At 42.2% G+C, this 27443-nt stretch overlaps 1 protein-coding gene across 3 annotated transcripts in view; it reads left to right on the top strand.

The window, feature by feature from the left end:
- TRPS1 (transcriptional repressor GATA binding 1) overlaps positions 1 to 24076 on the top strand; it is a 580664-nt gene extending 556588 nt beyond the window's left edge. For all 3 annotated transcript variants that reach the window (XM_086966135.1, XM_086966136.1, XM_086966134.1), the window contains exon 6: positions 20005 to 24076. In XM_086966135.1, the coding sequence (XP_086822261.1) occupies positions 20005 to 21069 (1065 nt within the window). In that variant the 3' untranslated portion in view covers positions 21070 to 24076. The remainder of the gene's footprint in view (positions 1 to 20004) is intronic.
- Positions 24077 to 27443: the final 3367 nt, after the last annotated feature.

The raw sequence follows: 27443 nt of genomic DNA, 5'->3' as shown, positions 1-27443 counted from the left end.
TTTCAATGTGCCATCACTTGCCCACCAGATGCAGAAATTCATGCCCAGGTTGTCAGAGGGAACTAGGCTTCACATGGCACAACTATCGTCTATTGCCACTGGTGTCTTAAGGCTCAAACAAGAAACCAGGTGCCCATTTTTGGCAATCTCAGTGTAGTGAGGCAGAGTAATCCAAGACTTACTCAGAGGAGGTAGTGTGGTCCAGGGAGTAGAATTCAGCAACTCAACAAGATAATAAATCACTGTCTAGTCACTTTTTTATGAAAAGGGAACTTACTTTGTTAAGCACACTATAAACAGTACACACACAAATTAACCAATATCTTGAAAATGGCAGGTGGAATTCCATACATTGAATGAAACCCTTTAAAGGGCTCACAGTCTACAAATGGGAAACTAAAGAAAGGTTACACATACCTAGAACCCCCTAAATGTACTCAGTACCGCAGTCGCTGGAGTTACTTCTACTGGTTTGCACACAGGTAGGTCCTAATCCTTATTCCGTAGAAACACAATAACCCCCTTCCACCTGAAGGTGCATTAATAAAAAGTCTGGCCCATCGGCTTTTTCAAGGTGTGACTAAACTAATCTAATGCAAAATATAAACTCATTAACCTAATGCAATTTAATATTGAAACAGTTATGAGATAATGCTTCCTTTTTTCAAGTAAAGAAATACTGCATACTTCATATGTCAAAATACACACATCAATAACATTTTCAACATTCAAACTTTACAATGCTAGAGTCTTTCTTATTAAGGATGAGAAGCAACAACAGAACTCATCATCAAATGTCCATGCACTCCAGAACCTGTAGATAAAAGTCCTAGCTCCGGGGAGTCTTCTGCTTTAGAGTAAAACTGTCCTGGGGTCACTCTTTTTTTACATAGAGTGAGTACCTTTCAATTGTGTTGACTTGGCCGTTTTTGCAGGGACATCCCTGAATTTTTGCCTTCCTCCTGAATTTTGTCGGACCTGTTTTTGTTGGTTTTATGACTCTGGGCCCTTTACCACTGCTGATCAGTGCTTATGTGCATATGCTCTCCCTATTGTAAATGGATGTTTGGATTTGTGACTCCATGATTGGCTTATTTGATTTACTGTCAGACCCTAGTGCAGTGCACTGTGGGTGCCCAGGGCAGGTAAATCAAATGCTGCTGATGGGCTTTCATCACTGGTTTTGCCACCCACAGAACCAGTCTGTAAAAGTGTATCTCAGGTCTGCCATTGCAGAGCCTGTAGGCAGTCTGGTACTGCCATGTTGACTGGGCAAGTGCACCCACTTGCCAGTCCCTAAACCTTCCCTTTTCTGCATATTAGTCAGCCCTATGGCAGGTCCAAGGTCAGGGTGCATTGTAGGTAAAAGGTAGGACATGCCCTGGTGTGTGTGGCATGTCCTAATAGTGAATTACAGCCATTTTAATGTTTCAATATTGCAAGGCTACTTGTTCCCCATAGTCTAGTAAGGGCAGTTTGATTATAACATCTTATCATACGAACTGACTCAGGGAACTAGGTAGAAATTCGAGTTTAGTATGCCTGAACTCAGAATGATAAAATACATCTTTTAGTGGAGTTGGTTTTAACATTCTGTGTTTGAAAATACCACTTTTAGAAAGTAGGTATTTTCTTGCCTAACTGTCCAAGACTGCCTCTGCTAGGTTTCCTTGCCTGGAGTTTGAGTGACAGGGGCTGGGGGATTCCAGGAGACAGGGTCAGCGCAGGGCTGAATAGAGCTATCTGCATGTAGATGGGTGGGAGGAGTTGCACCTGGGACCTGAATAGGGCTGTGCCTGCCTTCCACAATGCTGGCCCCACCCCCTGTGGTGAACCTGATGCCCCTGGCCTACACTGTCAAAGGAAAGAAGGAGTCTTGTCAACAAAGTGCTCCAGGAGTACACAGAACTTGTTTGGACTAGGCACAGACACTCTCTGCCTCCAGAGACAAAGGATTTGCTAGTATAATTATTGGGACCCAGGCTCAAGAACTTTATATTACTTTTTGGAAGCAAGAAGAACCGTTGCTGAGGAGAGGAACCAGAGAAACTGAGGAGGAGACTATCCCCAAGCTGAGTTCTGTTTGGGGGATTGGCATGCAGTGGTGGCCTGACCTCCACAGAAAGGCGAAAGATATTTGTGCTACTTTCAAATCAACTTGTAAAGGATCTCCAAGGGCTTGAGATAGAGCTTGTGTCCTGCTAAAGTCTCAGGGACAACAGAGTTCACCAACCAGCATCCCCTGCCTTCCCTTGCTGGGAATTGAAGTGCTGCTGTTGAGCTGGGCCTTCTGAGAGACTGCGTGTCGCTGGGAGCTGGAAGCGTGACTCAAGACGGAGAAGCGTGTCGCCACCGCAGCTGTTGTCGTCATATCACCAGTGAAGAGTGTCGCCAACACAGCAGACCCCGTTGCATCACCGGAGAAGTGTGCTGCCGCCATCGCATCACCCGAAGCGGCTTACATCACCGGAGTAGAGTGTCGCTGTCGCAGCAGACGCCGTCGCTTCACTGGAAAAGCATGTCGCAGAGCCTGTCGCGGCTCAGAAGAATCGCTGAGTTGTCGCACGGCCGTCGGGCGTGCACGCATCGTTGTCGCATGAAGAAGACGTCATTTTGTTTCATTGCACCGGATCTTCATCGCATCGCGACGCTGCTGGTCGCATCACCACGGAAGCGCAGTAAGAAACCGGCGCATCACCTCCCCAGGCGGAGAAGAACGGATGCATCCCCTACGCAGCAGTAGAGACCCGACGCATCACCGTTCTTGCATGTAAGGAACCAACACATCACCTTCCCTGCAACACTTTAGTTGTATAGCGTTACGCATCCAAAGGTACATTGAACTTAAAGTGTTGCATTTTACATCTAAAGAGAACTAAGGGCTAGATGTAGGTAATTCCGATTTACCTACTCTTAAATACCGAATTTTACGGATTCGGTATTTAAGAGTAGGTAAATAGGAAGGAGGCAGATGTAGGTAATTTTTATTTTACAATTACCGAATCTGAAAGATTCGGTATTTACCGATTCGGTAAATACCAAATCGGTATTTCCCATTGATTCCTATGGGCCTTGAAGCCCATAGGAATCAATGGTAAATACCGATTCGGTATTTACCGAATCGGTAAATACCGAATCCTGCAAGGGGGAACGGGGTGTCACTTTGACACCCTGTAGCACCCCAATTCCAGGCTTGTGTGCCATGTGGCACATATACATGCCCTAAGGGCATGTCTGTGTGTCACATGGCACAGGTGTACATGCACAGATGTGCATGTACACCTGAATTCGGTATTTTACCACCCAATAGGATTCAGTGGTAAATACTGACTCCTAAAGGGCCCGTGGCACTCTTTGAAGTGCCACCTACTTCTGGATTTACCGAATCGGTAGATATACCGATTTGGTATTTTACAGATTCGGTAAATTTACTGATTCGGTAAATTTACAGAATCAGTAAAATATAGGCCCCCTCATTAGAAAACCCTAATACCGGTCGGTAACGGCCGAATTCGGCCGTTACCGACCGGTATTAGGGCTCCTACATCTGGCCCCCAGCTATTTCTAGCATTTTTGTACAGTATTGTGGATTTTTGTCGTTTGTGTTCTTGTGTTGAGTCTATATAAAAATACTTATTTTTATACTTCAACTTGTGTGGTGTCCATCTGTAGTGTTGTTACTGTATTAGTGTATGTGTTCACAAATGCTTTACACACTGCCTCTGAGATAAGCCTGCCTGCTCATGCCAAGCTACCAAGGGGGTGAGCAGGAGTTATTTTAGGAGTGTACCCCCTTACCCTGACTAGACCGAAGGGTCCCTATTTGGACAAAGGTACCTACCTCTGCCAACTAGAGACCCCCAAATCAAACAAATAGTGAAGTGGGGCTACTGTGGAGGCCTACTGCTCTATACGCTGCCCCCTGAGCTTAGTATTACTGTAGTGGTGCCCCTCCTCCTTCATGAGCACCACAGAAAAAATGCAGGTGAGTGACAGTGCACTGTGGAGGGTCTCTGTAGCCCAGGCCTATGTATTTTTGACTAAACCGTCAGTGCCTGTAAATATTTCTCTTTTTCTTTTATTTGTTTTATACAACCAAGCACTCACTGGCACGTGTCTTGGCCCTGTGTGTGCCCCTACTCCTCCGTGGGACACCTGCACGCTCAAGCTAAGGGCATGGTCATGAGCCCAATTCGATGCAGCCACACTAGCTCCAGCCCACAAGGCACACCTCGATTTGTAGACAGAGGAGCTGGTTTTGGGTTCTTTTTGTCTCTTTCTTTCAATTTTCTGGTTTTCCTGCATGGGTCCTGCATAGACAGGGAGCAAGGTGAGATTCAGGTGGCTCCAATGAACATGCAAGGTGCTTCCTGAATCAGGGAACATTGGCAGCTCAGCCCCTTCCTTGGTCAAATGTCTATAAAGTTTGATTTATTCAGCAATGTTTCCCCCAGGGCCCTGCCGCCCAGGGTTAAGATTACTTTCTGCACACCCTCACGCATTTAGCCAGCTGGTCTCCCTGGAACACTGAATATCTTGGGGAGAATGCCTAATAAGGTGCAGGAGGCGTAATTGAAATCTGAACTTTCACTCTCTAAAGACGAGTCGTTTATTAAAAACCACACTACTCTTCTGTAGTGGACTCTGTGATATCACTCAATTGAGTTTATGTACCAAATTCAGCGAGAAAATCTATTTCACACAATGCAGCTTTCTACTGGCTGTTGTGAAGGGAACGAATTATTCTGGAGTTAATGTTTATTTTGGCAGTATTTTTAAAAGATTGTGAAGTAGAGCAAGGTTTTTCACATGGTTCTTACTTATGGCTCAAGCCCACAGCTATATATGAAAGGGGAACAACATTTCTTCAAACAATGTTTCGTGCAGCATTTTGTTAGCCTGTCTTTCTCTGGTCTATGTGTTTTTAAACATTATCTGAAAAAGTCTTTTACATCGCATATGATCTGCAATGGGCCTGCTTATGTCTTCAAATCACAAACAGTGAAGAGTGCTTGTCCAAAAGACCAGTCCTCTTTCCTCTTGCTAGCTCAATTTGTTCAAATTTGCTATCGTCTAATCAGATGCAGAATGTGAATCCCTTGAAGAAACGAAAGATATTAGCGACCTAGCAATTGTCTCCATTTCTGTAATGTGTAGCCCTCCTGTCAACACTATGTCATATTTTCTTAAGTCACTGCAGTGTGCAGGTAAGACTTTCTTTAGGTGATGGATGCATTATTTGTAAGCTTATTGTAGGATATCACATATTTGAATGTGAAAACCAAAGCCATGTAATTGTTAAGAGCCATAAAGTGATAACCTAAACCAAATCAGTAGCCAGATCATTAGGGATATTGGGGTTCTTCCTCCTAGGGGCAAGAAGCATACTATAGGTGCAGCAAGAATGTCAGTGAATTTAGTGCAAGCAAGGAAAATGGATAACTGGAATATTGGTTGGGTAGTAAAATACAGACATAAATGGGGTGCAGTAGGCCTCTGTATACTTCTAATTAAACCTACACCCCTGCAGCATTCTGGGAAATAGTGCACTCTGCTCCTATAGCTTTTGTTGTGGGGTCTGTGGGAACCAGTAGAATGCATAATACATTTTACTGTACTATTTTCAGTTATTCCAATAAAAAACGTTAAAATGTGGAGTATTTATTTGTTTAATTTGTTCTACACTAGTGGGTTTCTACTCTTTTTCTGAGATCTCTATATCCATTTGATTTACGACAAGCAATTCTTTGGCAATTGGTGTTGTGCAAAAGTAACACTCCCAAATTGCCAAAAGGTGACACTATAATGGTAAAAATGAAGAAAAAAGTAAATTAAATCAGTTATTAGCTATAAAATAAGCATCCTCACACAATGCCGAACCTATACACACAATATCACAGTTATCTGCAAAGGGTGATCAGATATATGCTTATAATAATTAACCTCTGTAGAAACACAACAGGCAAAGTCAGATGATGTTTGGCATAAAGTGGAGACAATTATCTTAAGAAAGGAATGACAATGACATCACAGTACTTGGTACACCAGGGGTTGTACTTAGGTAAAAAGAGATTGCAGAGTTTTGGAAAAATTGAAAATCATTATCAGGGTACAGAATAAAGATGTTATCATTTAGTGTTATCAAAAGAGTAGCAAACAATATGATTTCTAATTAAAGTCAATTGAACATACACTGTATAGGAATTTCAACCTAAGCAACACTACTTGAATTCTTGTAGTACTGATCAATTTTTTATGAAATAACAAAAACCAAACCTTAAGGACTACAGCCCTAAGGGCCTCATTAGGATGGAGGATTTTCCGCATCCTCCGGACCGGCGGAAGCCACCGCCGGCCCGGAGGATGCGGAAAAATCCTCTGCGGACCCATCAAAGACCCACCGCCACATCAGGATGGCTGGTGGGTCCTGGTTTCTGTCCGCAGCTTTTCCGCCGCGGTTGGCTTACAACCGCGGCGGAAAACCACTAATATGGTGAGGGTGTCTCTCAGACACCGTCAGCCAGATTAGGATGGGCTGTAAAACATGCTTTTCCGCGGCGGCTTTTCCGCCGTGGAAAAGCATGTGTAACTTCACTGCTGGGACCCGATTCGGGCCCCCTAGGTGAAGGGGGGGTGGGGGGTGCACATGGGGGGTACCTATGGTACCCCCCTGCATTTGTATGCAGAAAGCGGCAGGCACCGCGCGGTGCCTGCCACTTTCTACATACAAATGCAATGCGTGCATTTTTCAAATTGCTGCGGTGCAGCTTGAAGCCGCACCCGCCGCAATGTTAAAAATAAGGATGTGACCGCCAGGGTGGCGGACACATCCTAATTGCACAGGAGGGAACTCCGCAGCCCATGCGGAGGTTCCCTCCTGCTCTATGGTGGCGGACGGACTCAGGTCCGTCCGCCATCATAATGTGCCCCTATATGTCTTTTACTTTGCTGGTAGAAAGTGAAAACATCATCTAACTTTATACTACTAAATAACAGGAGAAGAATACATGTTCCCCTATGGACCAGCCATTTCACTTTCACCATTCGGGGGTGGGTGGGAGCTCTCAGTGCCTGGAATTTTCAAACTAGTGGATCGTATCTGTCAAGTTTATTTTCATAGGTTGTGCACTTCAAAGAAATTGTCCATTCATAACCACTACAGCATGTGTCAAGATAATTGGTCGAAGACAAGAAGGCAGGTGTACTGAGAGTAGGCGGAGTAGCTAGTACGTTCCCTTGTTAGAGTGTGATAGGTCTTTGTCAGTGCAACACATGATTAAGGACAGTTTGAATGAAACACAAAGAAGATAGAACTGCAGACTTTACAAATATAGGACTGATTTTAATGGATGGTTGCAGATATGTCAGGAGGAAAATATCCCTTGGTTCTTTTTTGCTGTGCACCGTTTGATTTCGACAGCCTTCCTGTTTTTTAATGGTAGTATAGCACCTGAAAAAGATGAAATGTGCTGAAGCAACTCTAGTGTGTTGATGTTGTTTGCAACATCTGAAACCAAAACAAGGAACAAGTTCATGACAGTTAATTAACAGGCCTAAAAGGAATTGTTGTTGGTCATAGCAAATTTCATACATGTATATATATATATATATATATATATATATATATATATATATATATATATATATATATATATATATATATATATAGTTAAGACCTCATTTTCATAGGGAAAGCATTTTTTGATTTGCCAATATATTTAGCGTCAACGAATCTTTGTGAAATTTTTAAAACGAATGGGGCGGTCAGCTGCTGGGTTGAAAGTTTCGGGGTGATTCGTCAAGCTGGGGCAAAGGAAAGGGGGTCTCAAAACGCCTTTTTTCCATGTTATTTTCCATAGGAAAATTTAGACATGGCTACAGCCCAGACTGCTGAACGGAAGTACACTAAATAAATGGTGTAAATACATTCAGTAGTTGCTGAGAAATGTAAAGATTTCTCAGATATACAAATTTGGCCGCGGAGGACCTGCGAACCCCTCCGATCTCGAGCCTCCGATCTGATTGGCTGCCAAAACTTCAAACGAGTAAGTGTTGGCAGCTATCTTGTGACCCGGTTGAACCGAGTCACAAGAAAAAAAGGTCAACATTTTAAAAAAATCAAGAAAAGTGGTCAGGGTAGAAACACCCAGACCCCCAGGCCTGCTCAGAGGGAGGGCCAAAGAAAGCATTTTATTTTTTACATTTTTGGAGGGATTTGAGATTGATCCGCAAATCCAGATAAACATTATTTTAAAAATGAAGTGCAGGCTGCTGCGCTTCGTTTTCTTTACCCCCACGTGGGCCAGGTTCCAGGGGCAACCATTTAAATAGATGCGGCATCCCCCGGACTATGTTTATTAATTGGGGCGGCATGCCGGCCCCCCCGCAACCTCGACGACCGCCACCTTTCTTGTCCTTTGTGTTTAAAAGGAGTGCGTGGGGGGCTCCTGCCCCCCACAAAGCCCTGGGGACTGCCACCTCCCTGGGGCTAATTATGTTCAATGCGGGAACCACCCAGCAGCCCCGCAGCCCTAAATTCAAATGATGCGAGCCCCCCCACAGAGCCCCAGGGATCACCATCTCCCGGGGCTAATTTAATGTAATGCAGGGTGGCCATGTGGCTCCCTCAGCCCCAGGTCAACCACCTCCCCGGGACACAAATTCAAAAGCTCGGTAGAACCCCCCCCCCCCCCCCCACCCCCCCAACCATGGAGCCCCAGGGACTACCACCTCCCCGGGGCTAATTTAACGTAATGCGGAGAGGACCATGTGGCCCCCCACAGCCCTGGTGACCGCCACCTCCGTGGGGCATAAATTATGTAAAGGCTGGGGTTCTGTTGCAGACGCCCGGGGACCATCTCCCTGGGCTACAATGTAGAATGGACCAGGGCCCTGGGATCCGCCACCCTGCATGGCAGGCGCCAGCCATGTCCCGGGGTGCCCACCCTGGGGCATTGCAGTTTGCTATGGCTCCGCTGGAGCATTGCTAAGCCATAGCAAACTCTGCTTGGAATCATGGAAGTGAGAGCAGGAAAAATGCTCTTGCTTCCAAGAAGCAAAGCAGAATTGCTATTGCGCAGAGGGAGCTGCATGTTTGCAGCTCCCTCTGCCCAGAGCAATGCCGACTCCATCAGGAGGTGGGGAGGCGGCAGGGATAGTGGGGGCCTTGAGGCTCTCCCCGAGGTCCCCAATGATGTGGCTATTGACCCGGGGGATGGGGTCCCCGGGGCAATATCGGCCTCAGGAAGGGGGCTGCACGGCTCCCCTCCAAAAATTAAAAAAAAAATAATAAATTGCAGGCCCGCTGGCTACCATAGCGTGGATATGATGGGATAATCTATCTTCAACATTTGATGTAGTATCCTCTTATCTACCAATGAGAAGTCTAACCTAAAGCTATAATTAAATAATTAAAAGTTTTTGACAAAAGAAAAGTTTAATCGGTTGGTGCCTTCCTTCTCTGCAGCCCAGCAATGCCACCATTTTGTCTCAGATCATAGAAACATTAGAGATTGAGTTCTGAGGGTGTCTAGTATACCATTGAATTGACAAATAATGAGTCTTCCTCTTACTTGGCCATTGGATCCAACCTGGTAGAGCCCTGTTTATGTTTGTGGTTTATATTGGAGCAGACTAAGCTCTAGAGTGTTATACAGGGTCTTCTGCAGTTTACATAATATCGGGGCGTTGTAATCCAAAAGTTTAAGGAAAGCTGCTTTAAAGTAGATGGATCATCTAGATTAGGCTCATAGTAATCAACACATGTATATTTACATACTCTTACCACTAATATTTGCTTCTGAGCGAATTATGCGAATATTCAAATTCTTTCTAATTAACAAAGCTACACACTTGTTACACTATGTATGGTTGGTTGATATTACCTATTAAGTACAGGAATGGCCCCTTAAAATACTTTTTAACTCCTCCTGCATACGGTGCATGTCTTGCAGACGAGTTAATTGGATGCCATTAGATCTCAGGAATTCTAGCATACACCTTTGTCTTTTCCTGGTATTAAGACCAATTGCATTCCAGTATGTCAAATCCACAGAATAATTATTCATCTCTTGTGTAACATTATAGCAAATCCCTGGTTGCCTCCGGACAGCTATTGCCTGTCTAGTGCTGCCTCTGCCCGCACTGCATTCTCTGTCACACGCAAACACATCTGGAGGTGCATTTTCTATCTCTCCTCATGAGGATTCTTTCAATATCTGTCACTCCTCTTGGTGAACTCTTCCGTGACTGCAGCCAGAAGGCTGGCCAGGCTCTTTTGTGCCACTGAAAGCTGAGTTATCAATGTCCACTCACTATTTACTCTTGGTGATTCCGATGTTCCCTCTAGCGCCTTTACTCCAGCCACCACCAGACTGTTGCCCATGCAGACTGCCCTCCAGACCAGTGGCAACTATGACTTATCTGAGCCCCACTGCTTTAGCCAAGAAGTGTAAGGCAATAATAAGCTGAGCAGATTAAGGTTATGGGTCCAGAAGTGTAACATCAATTAGGTAGGTGATAGTCCTTCAGGTTGGAACTTCATTTAAGATTTTTCAAATCACCTCCGACTCAAGGCTATGTAGGACTGTGGGAGTGCGGTTTCACAGTTCCACAGCCATAGTCATCTGGGCGCCATCATTTCCCCTGATGCAATTATCCTTAACTTTGATTCGCCTAATTTCAGTTGCTCGAGTAGCGTTTGCAAAATTACCATATTGAACTTAGATTACTGACTAAAAATGTATTGTCTGTTTTTTTAGAGAAAAAAGTCTTAAAATCAAGAAGAGAACATTTTCAAAAAAGGGAAGGGCACAAAGAGGATAATGGACAGAAATAATAATTGGTTTGCTAAAAAATACTGATGAACTGAGAGTTGGATATAAAGAAGAGAAGTAGGAAAAAACAACACCATGTGTAGAATTCTAGACAATGTAAAGGTAAAAAAACAGTATTTGGCCAGAACGTTTGTTTCTCCTTGTACTAGAGGAATATGGAGAAAGTAGAGGAATTGAAAGATGTTTAAAAACAGGATATTTAAAAATGATAAATAGCAAAGCAATAGGTATTTATTTATTTATTTATTTATTATTTATTTATTATTTATTTATTATTAGCATTTGTTGAGCGCGAACAAATACCCGCAGGCGTCTCGGCGCTATACTGTGTTACCCTCCTATAGGAGCTTGGAAAAAGTTTTCAGAGGTTGAAAAGCCAGGTTTTCAATTTCTTCCTAAAACACATTAGGTTTGGACTTGATCTTATCGGTTGTGGAAGAGTATTCCACAATCTTGGGGCGGCAACTAGGAAACGTCTGTCTCCCCAGTTGACCAGCCTAGTCCGTGGCACTACTAGGTCATTCTGTCCTGCAGATCGTAGCGTTCGAGAGGGGGTATATGGAACCAGGTGATCACACAGGAATTGCGGCGCTTGACGGTGAAGTGCCTTATAGACGAGACATAAAGTCTTGAATTTAATTCGGTTCCTGACCGGAAGCCAGTGAAGACTCCTCAATGACTCTGCTATAGGTTTGAATTTAGGGATTTTAAGGAGAAGTCTGGCTGCTGCATTTTGGACTGTTTGCATTTTCTTAATTATCCTAACTTGGGCGTTTGCAAACAGTCCATTGCAGTAGTCCAGTGCTGATAGGACCAAAGCGCTAATCAGTGTCTTTCCCACATTTGTTGGGAGAAAAGGGAGAATCTTCCTCACCAGACGTAGCTTGTAAAAAGCCGTGGAGGCTGTCTGATTGGCGTGGGCCATGAAATTAAGGTTGTCATCAAATATGACTCCTAAATTTCTCACTTTCGTGACTGGTTTGGGCGCTACTCCAAAAGATGATGGCCACCAGGTTGGGGACCAGCTAGGGCTGAGGTGGCCAAAAGTGACCACCTCAGTTTTGTCGGAATTTAATTTCAGACAGTTTGCTGACATCCATTTTCCAATGGCCAGCATTCCTGTCTTGAAATTTTCCGCCACTGTTTCCCCATCATTTCTGACAGCCAGTATCAGCTGTGTATCATCCGCATATGAGGTAAGGTTCATCCCGTGCGCTTTGATGGTGTTGGCAAGGTCCGACACGTATATATTAAATAGTGTCGGACTCAGGGATGAACCTTGAGGTACCCCACATGGCAGTGATAGCTCAGCGGATTCAGACTGGCCCAGTATGACTGCCTGGGTTCTCTCTGCTAAAAAAGATGCCAGCAGATCTTTTGCCAGGCCTTGCACGCCCATCTTTTCGACACGGTTGACCAGAATCTTATGGTCAACCGTGTCAAAAGCGGCCGATAAATCTAAGAGCACCAATAGTGCTGTGCCCCCTTGGTCTCTGATTAATCGGATGTCATCCGCTGCTTTAATGAGCGCTGTTTCCGTGCCATGAAATTTGCGGAATCCAAATTGTGTTTCGTCGAGCAGATGGTGTTGCTCGATGAATTCCGTGAGTTGATTATTCATGGCTTTTTCAGCTATTTTAGCCAGGAAGGGTAAATTTGCTATGGGCCTGTAGTTTTTAAGTTCTGCTTTGTCCAAGCCGGGTTTTTTCAGGAGGGGTTTAATTAGGGTTTTTTTTAATTGGTTTGGGAAGCTGCCTGTACGGAACATGAGGTTGATTATTTGGGTAATAACAGGGATAAGAGTATCCATTATTACACGAAGGGTTTTCAGAGGACAGGGATCCAGAGCTGATCCAGATTTAATTGTTTTTATAATGTCCCGAATTTGAACTTCCGTAACCTCTTTAAAACCGGATAAGTTATTACCTGAAGAAGAAGTGTCTATCCTTCCATGGAGTTGGGTGTCATCTAGATTAAAAGCTGAAAATATGTCATTCACTTTGGTGAAGAAGAAGGATGCCAAAGAGTCACAGAAATCTTGGGAGCAGGGAGGGCTAAGGTCTGGGGCGCATCCCGCAAGATGTTTAGTTATTTCAAAGAGCGTTTTAGTTGAGTTTTTGGCGCTTTCAATTTGTTCAGTATAAAACTTCTTTTTTGTCTCTGTGATTAGGTGTTTATATTGGGTTAACAATTCCTTGTATACTGTTCTATCTTCACTTTCATACTTTTTCCTCCAGATTCTCTCTTTATTTCTACATTGCTGTTTTAATTTTTTAAGCTCCTCGGTGTACCATGGTGCTGAGGGGGAGCTTCTGTTCCTTGACATTCTTTTTTCAGGTACCAGTTTATTAGCTGTCTGGCCTATCCACGTGTGATATTGTTCAGTAGCGGTGTCTGGATCTGTAGCCCATTTAGGTATGGAATTCTGTAACGCCTCCCTAAAATTGGGGATATTAATGTCTTTCCAGACCTTGAACGCTTCTGATTTGGGGGGGAGTAAAGTGGCGACAGATGTTTTATTAGTTTGTATTGTGGCCAGTACCATATAGTGGTCGGACCAAGTCATTGGTAGGACTTCAGTCACTGAAATATTTTCAAGGTTGGTGAAAATACCATCTAAGGTATGGCCTGCATTATGAGTAGGTCCTTTCACCAACTGGGATAGTCCAAAAACCTCCATTTCGGATAGCAAAGAAGTAGTATCCTTGTCTTCATTACATTCCAAGTGAAAGTTGAAATCACCTAACAGAGTCACAGATTTATCAGTAGCTGTAGTTTCTAGGATAGTGAGTATTTCTGTAAGAAATTCCGACCGCGACTCTGGTCTTCTGTATAGTAATACACCTTTAAAATTATGTGACGGGGAGAGGTGGATATCAAATTGGAGCGCTTCATATGCTGTTGAGGGAATGGCAGTGGTTCGAATTTTAAAAGAGTCGCGGGCGATTATAGCAATCCCCCCGCCTCTTTTACCAATTCTGTCTAGTCTGTATGACTTGAAACCTTGTGGAACAGCTATTACTAGGTCAGGGTCGGATGCTTTATCCAGCCAAGTTTCCGTCAGGAACATTATATCTATGTTCCTGTCGATGATTACATCGGCTACCTCTTGTCTGTGTTTGGCTAATGACCGCACATTGATGAGGGCAATTGTAAACACTTGATTTGCTTGGTTGAGGTTTTCACTGCTTGCTCTTTTATTTAATAGGGGAATGGACACTTGACAGTGTTTACAATCCAACACAGTTATTGATGATATAGAGTCGGTATTGCCATTTTGTACCACCGCCGTTAGTGCAGCCTTGGCACTGTTTGCTGCCATGTCCATGACATAGAGTGTCTCAGTTGATTGCATTCTGTGCTCAGTACCTCTGGCTCCAGTGCCATTGGCCGAACGCCTGGCCAATGAACAAAAGAAGTGGACACTTTCCATCATGTCAGTGTCCATTGGACACCTCAGTCAGCTTCACCTTGCATGCTCTGGGAACAAGAAATGGCATGTCATCATCCATTATACCCTGTTACTACATTTCCAAAGCCAGTTTGCTGCAGGGCATGGCTTTAGTGCCAGACTCTGTGCTGCTAAAATATTTAAACCATCAAAATGAATGGGGTTACCCTGTGTCCCTCAGAACCTGAGTCTATATGGTATGAGCTACAAAGTGTTCTGTCGGGTGACTCAATTGCTTTGCGAAATCTGATAGTGGTTTACCAAAAATATATATGCATGTTACCAAGAGCAGTTTGTGAACTAAGTCACTCAGTAACCAATACATGAAAAATATGGTGTGTGAGGTCTGTGTTAGACCAATATTTACCACACCTGTTTTAATGAATGTAAAACAATGAATGTAAAACAATACACCATACTAATATTGCTCAATTTCGTATATTCAAAATCTTATTTTTCTTTAATAAAATGGTTCGACATACACCCTTTAGAAACATTAGTTTCAATTTTAGGATGGTTTGACCAAGGACATGTACTAGTCAAAATATCATCAAAGTTTCAACCCTCGATGTATGTGTTAATAAGTATACATCGGCAGGTCTTTCTGAGGACTGGTGAGAGTTTCAGGGACAGCCAAGCGGTGTTCAGCTCAAGGGTCATCTTCCTCTAAGGGATAGAGTCCACCCATAGGCATCAATCACAAAACTTCTCATGTTACCCAATTAATGATCTCTGAAGTGTAGGTGGGAAATGATCGTATAATCCTCTATTGTAATAATCACAAAGTCGATAGCGGGGCAGAATCGTAGCCCACCTGTGTATATTTGGTTCTTTATAGTTATTTTCCAATCAGTCTTCAGGCAGTTAAAGCAAACTCCTTGTGGTGCTTCAATAGCCAAAGTATTTAAGATACAGGATGAGTACTATAACCACACCCTGTGCCCCAAGTTATCCTCATCAGACAGCCAACCAGCATGCTTGACGTCCACCCTCTACATTCAATAGCCAATGCCCTTGCTGCTGCTTGAGTCAAGCCAGATGCCTTGCTCTGAAATAAAATGATACAGGGCAAGAGCTTTGGCTATGCATGGTGTTTCCAATATACCTTCATACTGTGCTTCCTGGGCTCAAGCTTGCCCTTTGGCCATAATTTGGGCAAGTCTTTCTTCCCACAATATGCAACTGGCTTGGAAGTTCTTCCTTTTTGGTGTTCTGATATTCTGAGAATTTCCTATGGAAACAGTCAGATTTTATAACCTCAGCATAACGTCTCCCCCCGTAATGAACAGAGACGGGCACATTTGTTTTCAAAGGTGTTTTTTTCATAGAGGGCAAAATGATTTTGCAGTGGCTGCCTACAGTACCTATATCAACTGGCACCTGAGCCAGGAATGACCCAGGGCTAGGCGTTGTGCAGAGTTCATACTGTTACCACTGCATAGTTGCAATTAAGTTCAAGATTATGGTTTGGTTTATGGTGAAGGCTAAAGGTAGTAACATAGTTTATGCCACATCACTCTAATTCTAACAGGGAAGGAAAACTATGTATGTTATGATTCTTAAACAGAAAATAAGCTTGATAAAACCCCTGCAACCTCATTTTAAATTAATGTGTCTGAAATTCTATATTCTGTCCTTGTAAAAGTTAACGCTACTCATACTAGATCTGGATTTTACCAAGATGGCTTCACAGACATTTTTGTGGCATTGGAATAGTCTTCATTTAACACTGTCCTACTCTTGACCTCTCTGCCTTTCTCACTATTTTGCAAGTTATCAAATCAGGCTCCCCATTTGATCTTCTACCACCGTACAAACTTTGCATACTGGATCCAATATTGTTACATATGATGGTTGATCTCATGCACACTTCATTACATGAGGCCCTTATCACTCACAGTTGGAAGCACGCTATGATGCTTTCACTCCTAAAAAAAAGTATCTGGATGCTTGATCTGGTCTAACTTCAGACCAATCTCAGTATGACTGTTTTTTCATATGCAGATGACACACAAATTATATTCTCTTTGTAATCTACCCAGTATCATGGACCCTCTGACCAATTTGTGCTTGAGTCAAGTAGCCACCTGGATGAGCGCTAACACTCTAAGGCTGAATGGTGATAAGACATAGATCATGATCCTGGGTAAAGATGTCCAGCTTTGGGGCCCTCAACACTGTCCCCACTCCTTGGGACCTATTCCGACTCCACCTTCCAAGGTTAAGAACCTTGGATTTGTTCTTGATGTCAAATTAACAATGAAACCTCAGGTGTCTAAAGTTACCGCCTGTTTAGCTGTGTTGAAATAGGTGAGGACGATCATCTGGATGATCCCCAATCCATTCAGAAGAACGTGATCCAGGCCCTAGGTATATCAAGTCTGGATTACTGTAATTTCTTATACTTGGGAGCATGCCCGGCATCAATGAGGCATCTGCAGATGGTCCAGAATTCATCAGCTAGACTGCTGTACCGACTTCCCAAACATGCCTCAGTTTCACCCTTCCTTCGAGAACTCCACTGGCTGATAATTTCTAAATGGATCCAACTTAAAGCTCTTTGCAACATGTTAAAGACAAAAACTAGAACAGGACCATACTACATCCAAGAGCTAGTGACATCTTACAAGCAATCTCGTCCCCTGAGGTCCTCCAACTTGGTTCTCTACACTGTACAGATATTCCACCTTGCCCGGATGGGAGGACAATCTTTTGCAGTGCTTGGTCCAAAATTGTGGAATTTTCTTCCCAAATCCCTCAGAGACAGTACCTCTTGAAAACATGGCTATTCTAAGTAGATAGTTCTTCTGTTTAATCATGCTAATCGCCGAGAAACCCTTAGGGTATCTGCGTGCCTTACAAAACTATAAATAAATAAAATAAATTGGGCTCCGCAAACCTGCTTGTGTTCACAAAGTGGAAAACTGCTGACACAGCAAAAATGATCAGATATTTTTATGATTCAGATTTCAAGCTCATCCAAATGTAGCGGGCCTCTTCCCAGACCACGGACACCCCCCTCACTTGCTCCATCTTAAAAACGCTGACCTGCTCAAAAATCTCTGCCCCAGCGTTTAATCATGATCTCAAGATGGCCGCTCTCCCACTTTCCTTCTGGGCTATAGAGATTCATGGGGGCCGACTAATCCAAACTATCAAGGACTCGTCCCCCGGGCCTGACAAGTAGGCCGCTTCAGTGAGACCTTCCTTGATGCCCTTTCCTCTCCTGGGCAAAAATCATAGATCATCGTCCGGACCTTGACCAGCCTTCACCCAACCCTGTTCCCGCTCACCCACCAGGACCTTTACTCTGAGAACCTTCCCATGACAGCTGAGACCTAACCATTTTGACTGATGCTCAGTGGAGCTACCTCACGAGCTATAGGGGAGAATGGCTACGGATTTCCTACTTGACCATCACCTGCCCAGCCGGTCTTTGGGCAAACTCTCCTGCGTCTCTCCTGACCTTATCTCCCTCCTCCCCCTCTCCCCTACCCCCTTTCCCTAACCATCTCCTCTCTGCTCTTCTCCTCTTTCCAGCTTCTGACCTTTGCCCTCACCTGTCCTAGCCCTTAGTCCTCACCCTGTCTATATGTGAACTTTCCCTCGTCAATTGAGACCTAGCTATTTTGACTGATGCCCGACGGAGCTACCTTGTTTAGCTAAAGGGGAGACGGGCCGTGGATTCCCTCCTCAGACGTCACCTACCCAGTCAGTTTTTAGACAGACTTACTTTTGTCTTTCTGTCATGTCTTCCCTCATCCTCCCTCTTCACATCTCCTCCTTTCCCCCTCCACTATTTATGACTCTTGTTTCTCTCCTCTCCCATTTTATTGCTATTTCTTTGACGTAATGTGTAATTGTTATCATTTTGTGTAACACTGTGGAACGTAATGTAAAGCACTCTGATACCTTCGGGTCTAGCCTGCGCTATATAAAACTCATTTAAAGAAATAAATAAAAATAAATAAGCTCACATTTAAAATCTAATGTTGGAACAAGTTCCCAAAACCATCTGAGCAGATTAATTGCAAAGCTAGGAAATGCACCCCTGCGTTATAAGCACTTAATCTCTGCAAAATCCGATGCTTTTCAGATTAATAATTTTGACATCAGTGGGTAAAATATTCTTATGAGAAGTTGACCAAATTGCTCTAAAATTTCCAGGACTAAACGTACTCAGACATGTACTTTTTCTGAAAAGTTCATGCAGATTTGTCGAGCAGGGGAAATGATATCAGCGATAAAATAACTTTTTTTTCTATCGCACCACTATCATATCACTGTATTACTACTACAGTGGTATGATTGCACTTTGACCTATGTGTATGTGTAAAATGTTGTTAGTCTTCATTACTTCATGGGGGGACTGTTGCCAACCCTTATCGATATGTCCAACTTTGCTTCCATACTTAATTATTATTCCTTTATTTTTCTTGATTAGAATTTAATTTATGTCCTTAATGTTGCTTGCCCCTTAAACTACAGTAACAAGTTTTCAAACGGCTTCATTTTATTATCAAAAGATAATTCAGGAAATATGTGATATTGAGGTTGGCAATTTATTGTTTATTTTGATCATATGATATACAATGTAAACCTTTGTTACATTTTAGATTAAACATTTCTAGACATTGTGGGGCATAATGTCAAGGGGGTTTATCTCTGCTTTTTTGGCCTTAAAAGCCAAGAAAGCGGAGATAACATTATTTCCCTATTACCTAGCTGTCGCTAACACCAGTTAGCGACAGCTAGTAGGAGATAGCGACCATCTTGGGCCCCGCTTTGCATGTCAGTGAAATTTATCACTAATGACATGCAAAGTGGGCGTGCCAAGATGTTAGCGACTGGAAACAGTCGCTTACATCGCTATCTCCTATTACCAACTTTTGGAGATATTCGCGCTAAGCGCGATTATCTCCAAAAGCTAATACCTGCTCCTGAGCAGTTCTTAGCCATGTTATCCAATGGTAGGTGGATAACATGGCTAAGAGCAATAGCTCGGTAATGCATGAATATCGCTGACTTTTCTGCGATATTCATGCATTTCGGCCGATTTTTATCGCTTAGGAGATAAACCTTGATAATAGCAAGGTTCCTAAGCGATAAAAATCGCCGCTGCTCGGCGATAAAAATATTGCCGCTAAGCCAACATAGCGATAATGATCGCTAGTTGTTGGTAATATTCCCCTATGTTTCTCAATTTCTCTCTTAATGGAGACACTAATATTATAATTGTCACAGAAATATAAAAAATGATCATAGTAAATTAAAAGAAGAAAAGGGTGTTCATTCTCGTGCCTGATCCCGATTCATAGATCCTTTATGAGATCCATATTTTTAGCCTTCCGTTGTCTTCACTGGAGATCAATGCTTATTGTGTACATGCACAGCGAGCGTGTTTCCCACAAGATGCTCTCAGCGTTGTCCTGCACATCCCTTAGTCTTTTATGGAAAAAAATCTAGTTTCATCAAAACTCACTCCACCAATTGACAACCCATGAAAATGTACTGTCTATTATTATTTTTCTTAATACTTAGATGAATTTTAAAGGTTCCCCAATTATGTTTCTGTGCAATTAGCAATATGTTCTTCATGTATCTGATGATGATCATAAGTAGCTCTTACACATGCATGAAATGAATATGTCCTTCGTTTGTGTATTCCAGGCTTCTTTTGACTGTTCATTAATTTTGGTATTTATGTCTTGCATTTAGACACCAAGGCCTTTGAATATCATTAAACAGAACAATGGTGAGCAGATCATCAGGAGAAGAACAAGGAAACGCCTTAATCCGGAGACCCTGCACGCGGAGCACCTAAGCAAGCAGCACAGGGGGAGCGGTGAAGAGCAAGTGAATGGCAGTCCATTAGAAAGGAGATCAGAGGAGCCTCCTCCTGAGCATCATCAGCGAGAAATCCAGCAACCTGGCCTGAGTAAATACGAGGCTCAGGTGTCTTTGACTAAAAGCCATTCTGCACCGCAATCAGTTCTGGTTAACCAGACTCTGGATATTCACAAAAGGATGCAGCAGCCTTTGCACATTCAGATAAAAAGTCCTCAGGAAAATAATGCTGACCCAGGAAATAGTTCATCTGTATCGGATGGCAAAGGAAGCTCAGAGAGGGGCAGTCCAATAGAAAAATACATGCGACCCTCAAAGCACTCTAACTATTCGCCACCAGGAAGCCCTATTGAAAAGTACCAGTACCCAATTTTCGGACTTCCATTTGTACACAACGAGTTCCAGAGCGAAGCGGACTGGCTTAGGTTCTGGAGCAAATATAAGCTGTCAGTTCCTGGCAATCCACACTACTTGAGTCATGTGCCAGGCCTACCAAATCCCTGCCAAAACTATGTGCCTTATCCCACCTTCAATATGCCTCCTCATTATCCATCTGTCACCACAGACAATGACATTCCTCTAGATTTGGCGATAAAGCATTCCAGACCTGGGCCAACTGCAAACGGGGCCTCCAAGGAAAAGTCAAAAGCTCCGTCAAATACAAAGGAAGACAGTTTACTGAATGTAGTTAAAGAGGAGAAAGTTGATAAAAGTACTCAAGATGAACTGTCAACAAAATGTGTGCACTGTGGCATTGTCTTTCTGGATGAAGTGATGTATGCTTTGCATATGAGTTGCCATGGTGACAGTGGACCTTTCCAGTGCAGCATATGCCAGCATCTTTGCACGGACAAGTACGACTTCACAACTCACATCCAGAGGGGTCTACATAGGAACATTGCACAAGCTGACAAAGATGGAAAAACGCAAGAGTAATATTTTAGCACTTAGCACAATTAAATAGAAATAGATGTTCATGATGGAAGCACAGTAGCTTGAAATGTCTTATAAAGGCCTGCAGAGCAGTTTGCAGAACGCGGCGCAGCCATTTTGTGATGTTTGTTCCTTCTCCCTCTTTTAATGAAGAATGTTTCAAAAGCGGAGGATTGAAAAATATACAACTCTATCAAATCGGACTTCACTCTGCCCAACATGCATTAAGAAAGTCAGGTATCCTAATGTAATTTAAAAGTTATATTATAGACCTGATTGGCTGCGGACGGAGTGGGTATATTTCAGATTGTTACAGTTTGTATCTTTGAGCAGGGTTGTATCTTCAAGGCCCCCTTCAGAGTGTTGGAGACCAAGCAGTAAAATCAAAATGAAAGTGGGATACCGTGAGTCACAGTGCATAGCGCTAACAAAGTGAGCAGTGTGCAACAAAGGCCGTTCTCTGGGAAGTGTTCAGAAGGCATGCATTCTGAGACACTAAGAAGCGCCCCTACTCTCCCCCGGCCCTCCTTGCTGCTGCCTCCCTCCCGTATTCTCAAAAGCTACAAACATCCATAAACCACCTGCCACCTTGAGAGTTTCTGGTAATATAACTTGTTTTCTCACGAAAAGGCAATGGTTTTTTGTTCATTGTAGTTAGAGAAGTACTCTTGTACACTAGATGACACACAACTGTAAACATGAAAGTATCCCGGAAATTATAATAGGCAATTCTATCACTTCCAGCTGTGCACGGCAATGCAACACTACTGGGCTAGGAACATTGGAAACAATGAAAGAACACCCTTAAAAGAGGCATAATATTTTGCCAATAAGGCATACAGTATTGCAAGAATATCCTAAGGATATATATGAGGTACAGTGAAAAGACATTTGTTTCTGGGTTGTAAAAAATATTTTAGATTTAATTAGAGGGGCAAAGCGGGTATAATTCTAAGGTATACTAAATTAAACTATAAGTTGCTTATCTTTAGACTTGTACTTGGTTCTTTTTTTCAGATTTATTTTTCTTTGATTTAGCCTTTCTCTCTATAGAGAACCTGCCGTGTCAGCTGCCTTAATGGTAAAGGCGATTGAAATTAAATGCTTATATTGCTATGATCACCATGTGATGTAGCATATCATTAATATTTAACAATATGCAACTAGATGCATTTCTAAAATTACTAGGTCATCAGACTGTACAGTCAACATTATCCAATCCAGTCTTTCCTCAAAGTTTTGAAGTTGTAATAATTGCCATCTGCTATTTGGCACTAACAAACCGCAGAGGGCAGTGACAGAATTTCACCTATTGTGTGCATGCTTCCCTAATGAAGGACAGGGAAGCAGTACATGATGGGATGAACTCTCCTACCATCATGCAATTTTGTTGATTCTGAAATGGCTGAATAAGTAGCTTGTTTTAAAGCAATTTAGAAACTCATGAAGGATGTAGCACTAAAAGTATGATGCAAGTCATAAACGTTTTCTATTAAGGTAGAATAATTGCATTTGTTTAGGACAGTGTGGGTAGTTCCTCGGTTTAAATGCCAGAAGAAGTGGGCCACCTAGTGGCAAGCAAGGGGATTTATGTGGAAGGGCCTCGAATTGTGCCAGAGTATCTTCTTGACTCCCTCTTATGAATATACAGACTGAAAAATAAACATTTGTGCCTTTGGCAGAATACTCTTAAATCATGAGTCCTGATATATCTTCTAGTACATATTTTTTTAATAAATGTTAAGAAGCTGTATCTATAAATACTTCTTTACCGTAGACCGACGATTGACATTTGCACTCCTTTCACGTGTAATCCTAGCCAAATTCCTAGAAACCTACTTCTTAGGAAAATGTCTTCTTTGTATTTAAAAATGTAAGCTTTGTACAATTAATGAAGGGAAAGCTCCTCGGCATATCTGCTCAGGGATATAGGACTACACAGCTACATCATGCAAATCTGGTAAACGGTGCTTTTCTAAGAGAACGGAAGTAGAACTTTTTCCACGTTGCATTTTCTCCTCTCTTCCAAAAAAGACAAACCTTGCAGCGGGAACTAGAAGACATTACAAGCTACTGGAGGCACTGTCAGATTAGCCTATTTCATTAAAGACGTTGGGAGAACAAATAGAAAAAACTATTTTTCTAGTAAATATTAATGTATTACATTTCAAATAATGGTGCCTGACATATTGAATAATTATTTTCTACAGTGTACGTATGCAACAAAGATATTCCATCATGCATTTGAGTCATGTCTGGCTCTGCCTCGCTGTTTACATTTGCAAATGTAGCAAAAAAAAGTTAATGAAGCAACTATTTCTATTGCAGTAGATATTTTTTCGTGTGCATTAAAGTTATAGAGAGTAACAGGAAATGACTGACTACGTTCACCTAATGGTTTGGAAAACAAAGAAGGAAAATGAACATATTTTTATGCCTATTTAGGAGAAAGGGTAGCACTATTCATTCCAAGTACTTTTGTATTTTTAAGCTCTTATCTCACATTGTTATGCTTCAGTGATACATATATATCTTCCTTTTATTGCTTTGTCTATGTTTCAGAGGAAACATTTCAGAAATGATTTTACGTTGTGCTGTTTGACTATGCCGCCCTGATATTTTATTGCATTCTGTAGTAACATTGCACTCTATTTTAAAATATTAGCCAGCTGCTTTCTTTGATTTGTTTTGTATCGGTGTGTTCCTTTCTCACAGTGCAGGGCCCATGCCTCTCAAAGTTGAATGGCAAGTGCAGAGCAACTTGGACAACACGACCTTCAGCACCCATGAGTTTTAATTTTTGTAACTGTACGAAAATACTAAATCAGGGCTACATTCTTCACTTGGTTTCATTGCAGACGTTTGCCAGTGTACCTTTCGTCAACGAACAGCAGAAAGAAAAATATGTCCACTGTTCGCTACATGTTTATTGAGATGTTTTAAAAAAACGCCATTTTAAGTATGTTTTGAGCTCACCGGTTCCCATGTAATAAAGTTATCATTTGTAGAAGATGAGTACAACTATTTGTTTCACGGAGTTGATAAAAAAGTATAAGAATCAACTTTGTTGTTTGTAGGTTTTGTGGCAAATTGTGAACATTTTTGAGCTTTTGTATGAATACACACCTTATGCCCCATCTCAGCATTTTTATAACATAAAAGCAGATGTCATACACATATTGTACATCAAACAAAGACATTTTTTTTAGGAGAGTGAATATGTCTTACGTTACTGATCTGAAGAGTACATTATCTCAACACAGGTATGATCAAAATGTGTTGCTTTACACTCCGTCCACAGTAACTCGGTAGCATTGCTATCCATCTGTAGTAAGTCAATTACATTGTTATCATTTAGTAATAAGTCAATACTCTTCTCACCAGGAAGCCAGGATTGCTGAGATGGATTTTTATAAAGTGTTGTCATGTTGAACTTTGCCACGTTGCCTTTCTTTTTGCAGCCTTGCAGCCTGGAGGACATCAACCATAACGTGGGAAAGGAAATGAAAGTCCATAAGCAATACAATACAAAATGTAAAATATACATGTGCAATATAACAGTAAAACTGTTATTAATCAACAAGCTGTCGTGGAGCTGGACTCGAGGTAACAAAGAAAACAAAACAGAGATGAGGAACTTGCTGCCTGAAATTTTAGGATAAAGTTGCAAGCTCAAACGAATAAAATCAGCTGCTAGAGTAAGATTGAAGGTCTAATCATGACTGAGATATATATATTAATATATATATATATATATATATATATATATATATATATATATATATATATATATATATATATATATATATATATATATATATATGTACGCTCCAAAGTACGCCAGAACAGCGAGTCACTGCTGTAGACGGGTGCTGTGTGCGCGGTGGTGTTTCCGCGAAATAAATGAAAGCTCCAAAGTCTCCTCTTAATCTCCAAGAAAAAGACAAACAACACTCACGGGAAATGTACTCAGCATAGCAGGTTTATTTTGCCAAAGACAGACGCGTTTCGGGAGAAACTCCCTTCCTCTGTGTCAAACCTTAATGCGCTGTACGGTGCCATTTTAAGACCAGATACTCGATAAACACAAATGAGAGACAACACGCATCAGAATAATTCATGGGCGCCATCTTGTAAGTACAGTTTATCCATACTAAGCATATGCAAAGCCACATATATACATATTAACTATGCGGGTGTATGCTGCCTTCAAATTTCAATAAAAATTGTTATTCCATTACATTTGATCTTGCCGTGGATCAGCATAGGCAACCATCATTGGTTGCTTAGTCTCTCACAGTGGATGCCTTATCCATAAACGATGACCCATTTGTCTACATCAATTCATTATCTAGCTTAAATAATCTCTATAAAACACAAATTATGTTCCTATCTCTCTCTCGAAAAAAAAAATTAAATCCAGTACCCGCTTCCATATCCCCAAAATTTCATATACATACAATAATCAAGAAAAATCCGTATTTTACAGTCAATTTCTAATTTTTACACCACAATTCATTTCAGAAGAAATTTTATTTCTAAAACATCACAGACTCACAAGTGTACTGCCAATTCCTCCCCACTATTAAGTCCCCCAAGCACCTTGGTTTGCATATCTACAATATAGCGAGACTCCAGCCTTCTGAGCCTTTGTATCCTATCTCCTCCTCTTTGATTTTCTTGTACTTGATCTATACAAAAGTACTGTAGGAGATTTCTATCGCTTTTATGTTTGATAGCGAAATGCCAAGCGACAGGGTAGGTGAAATCTTTCTTTGCTATCGCCCGCATGTGCTCACGAATCCTCAGTTTTACTGGATTAATGGGGCTCCCCACATAGTTTAAGTTGCAGGGGCATCTCAAACAATTTATTGCAACGGTGGTGTGACAGGACAAAAATTTAGTTATCCTTTTTCCCTTTTTGCATCCCTTCACCTGGTAAGTCAAGGTTCTTTTGCTAAAGGCGCTGGCTTTGCATCTTCCACAGGGGAAGAAACCTCTTGCCTCCTGTAGTGTACCCGTTTTTTTAACTATTGGGTCAAGATGGCTGTGTACCAATTGATCTCGAAGAGACCTTGCCTTTTTAAAAGTTATCTGTGGGGCTGGTGGTATATCAGAATCAATTATGTTATCTGTCTTCAAGACATGCCAGTGTTTCTTCATAACTGATCTGAGCCAGCCTGCATCCTGAGAAAATGTAGTTATTAATCTGAATCTACCATCCTCCTGAGATAGTTTCTGTTTTTTCTCATACAATTCCTTCCTAGGTAATCGGTCCACTCTATGAAGGGCATTTTTGAGAAGTTCTACCATGTAGCCTCCAGCTAAGAACCTGTTGGTACTATTGTTGGCTGCCTCCTGAAAATCACTATCCAGCGTGCAATTGCATCTGAGTCTTAAATATTCCCCGTAGGGAATGTAAATGTAAATGTAAATGTAATGGCCCATTTATACCGCGCTAACAATCGCTCCAAGGAGCATCTCGGCGCCAATGAGAGGTCAACCTGATGTTAAAGTTGCCTTACTACTTAAGGAGACCAGGACCGGAGTCACACTAGTGCTCTGGCGGTTATATCTGGAAGATTGTAAATCCAGGTTTTTAATTGTTTGCGGAATTCGGATTCCTTGTCCAGTGCTCTTAAAAGTGGGGGGAGGGCATTCCATGCTTTTGCACCTAGTACAGCTAGGGATTTACCCCCACGGGTTTTAAGTCTAAACCCTGGAACGTACAGTAGGTTGGCATTTGAGGACCGTAGTGCTCGAGTTGGGCAATATCTTACACATTTTTTCCTTAGGTATAGAGGGCCTGAATTGTGTACAGCGCGAAAAGTGATTATCAGCACTTTGTACAGGACCCTTTTTGTTATGGGTAGCCAGTGTAGTACATTAAGGGCTTTGGTTGCTGAGGATTTCCTTGGCCATTTTAACACCAGCCTTGCTGCCGCATGCTGTACCATCTGGAGTTTATGGGTGACCGCCTTATTGGTACCGGCATACAAGCTGTTACAATAGTCAATGCGAGATGTAACTAATGCAATTGTGACTATTTTCCTTGCTTCGAGGGGCAGCAAGTCAAAGAACTTCCTGAGCAATTTTATCACCCCAAAGCAAGTGCCTGCCACTTTTGACGCCTGATGTTTAAAGGATAAATCGGCGTCGAATTGTACCCCAAGGTTACGGGCCGAGGAGGTAGTGTGGGGTGGTATTTCTGCCTTCTCAGGCCACCACAGTCTGGGGATAAATTCATTTTTTGGGCCTATAGGCATGATCTCGGTTTTGCCTGTGTTGCATTTTAGATGGTTTTTCCGCATCCACTCAAAGGTGGCCGTTAAGCAAAATTTGGGGTTTTCCGCCCCGACCTGGTTATCTTTGTCCAT

Source organism: Lissotriton vulgaris, chromosome 4_1 (assembly GCF_964263255.1).
Source record: "Lissotriton vulgaris chromosome 4_1, aLisVul1.2, whole genome shotgun sequence".
Lineage (NCBI taxonomy): Eukaryota > Metazoa > Chordata > Amphibia > Caudata > Salamandridae > Lissotriton > Lissotriton vulgaris.
This window is presented reverse-complemented; position numbering and strand designations above follow the sequence as displayed.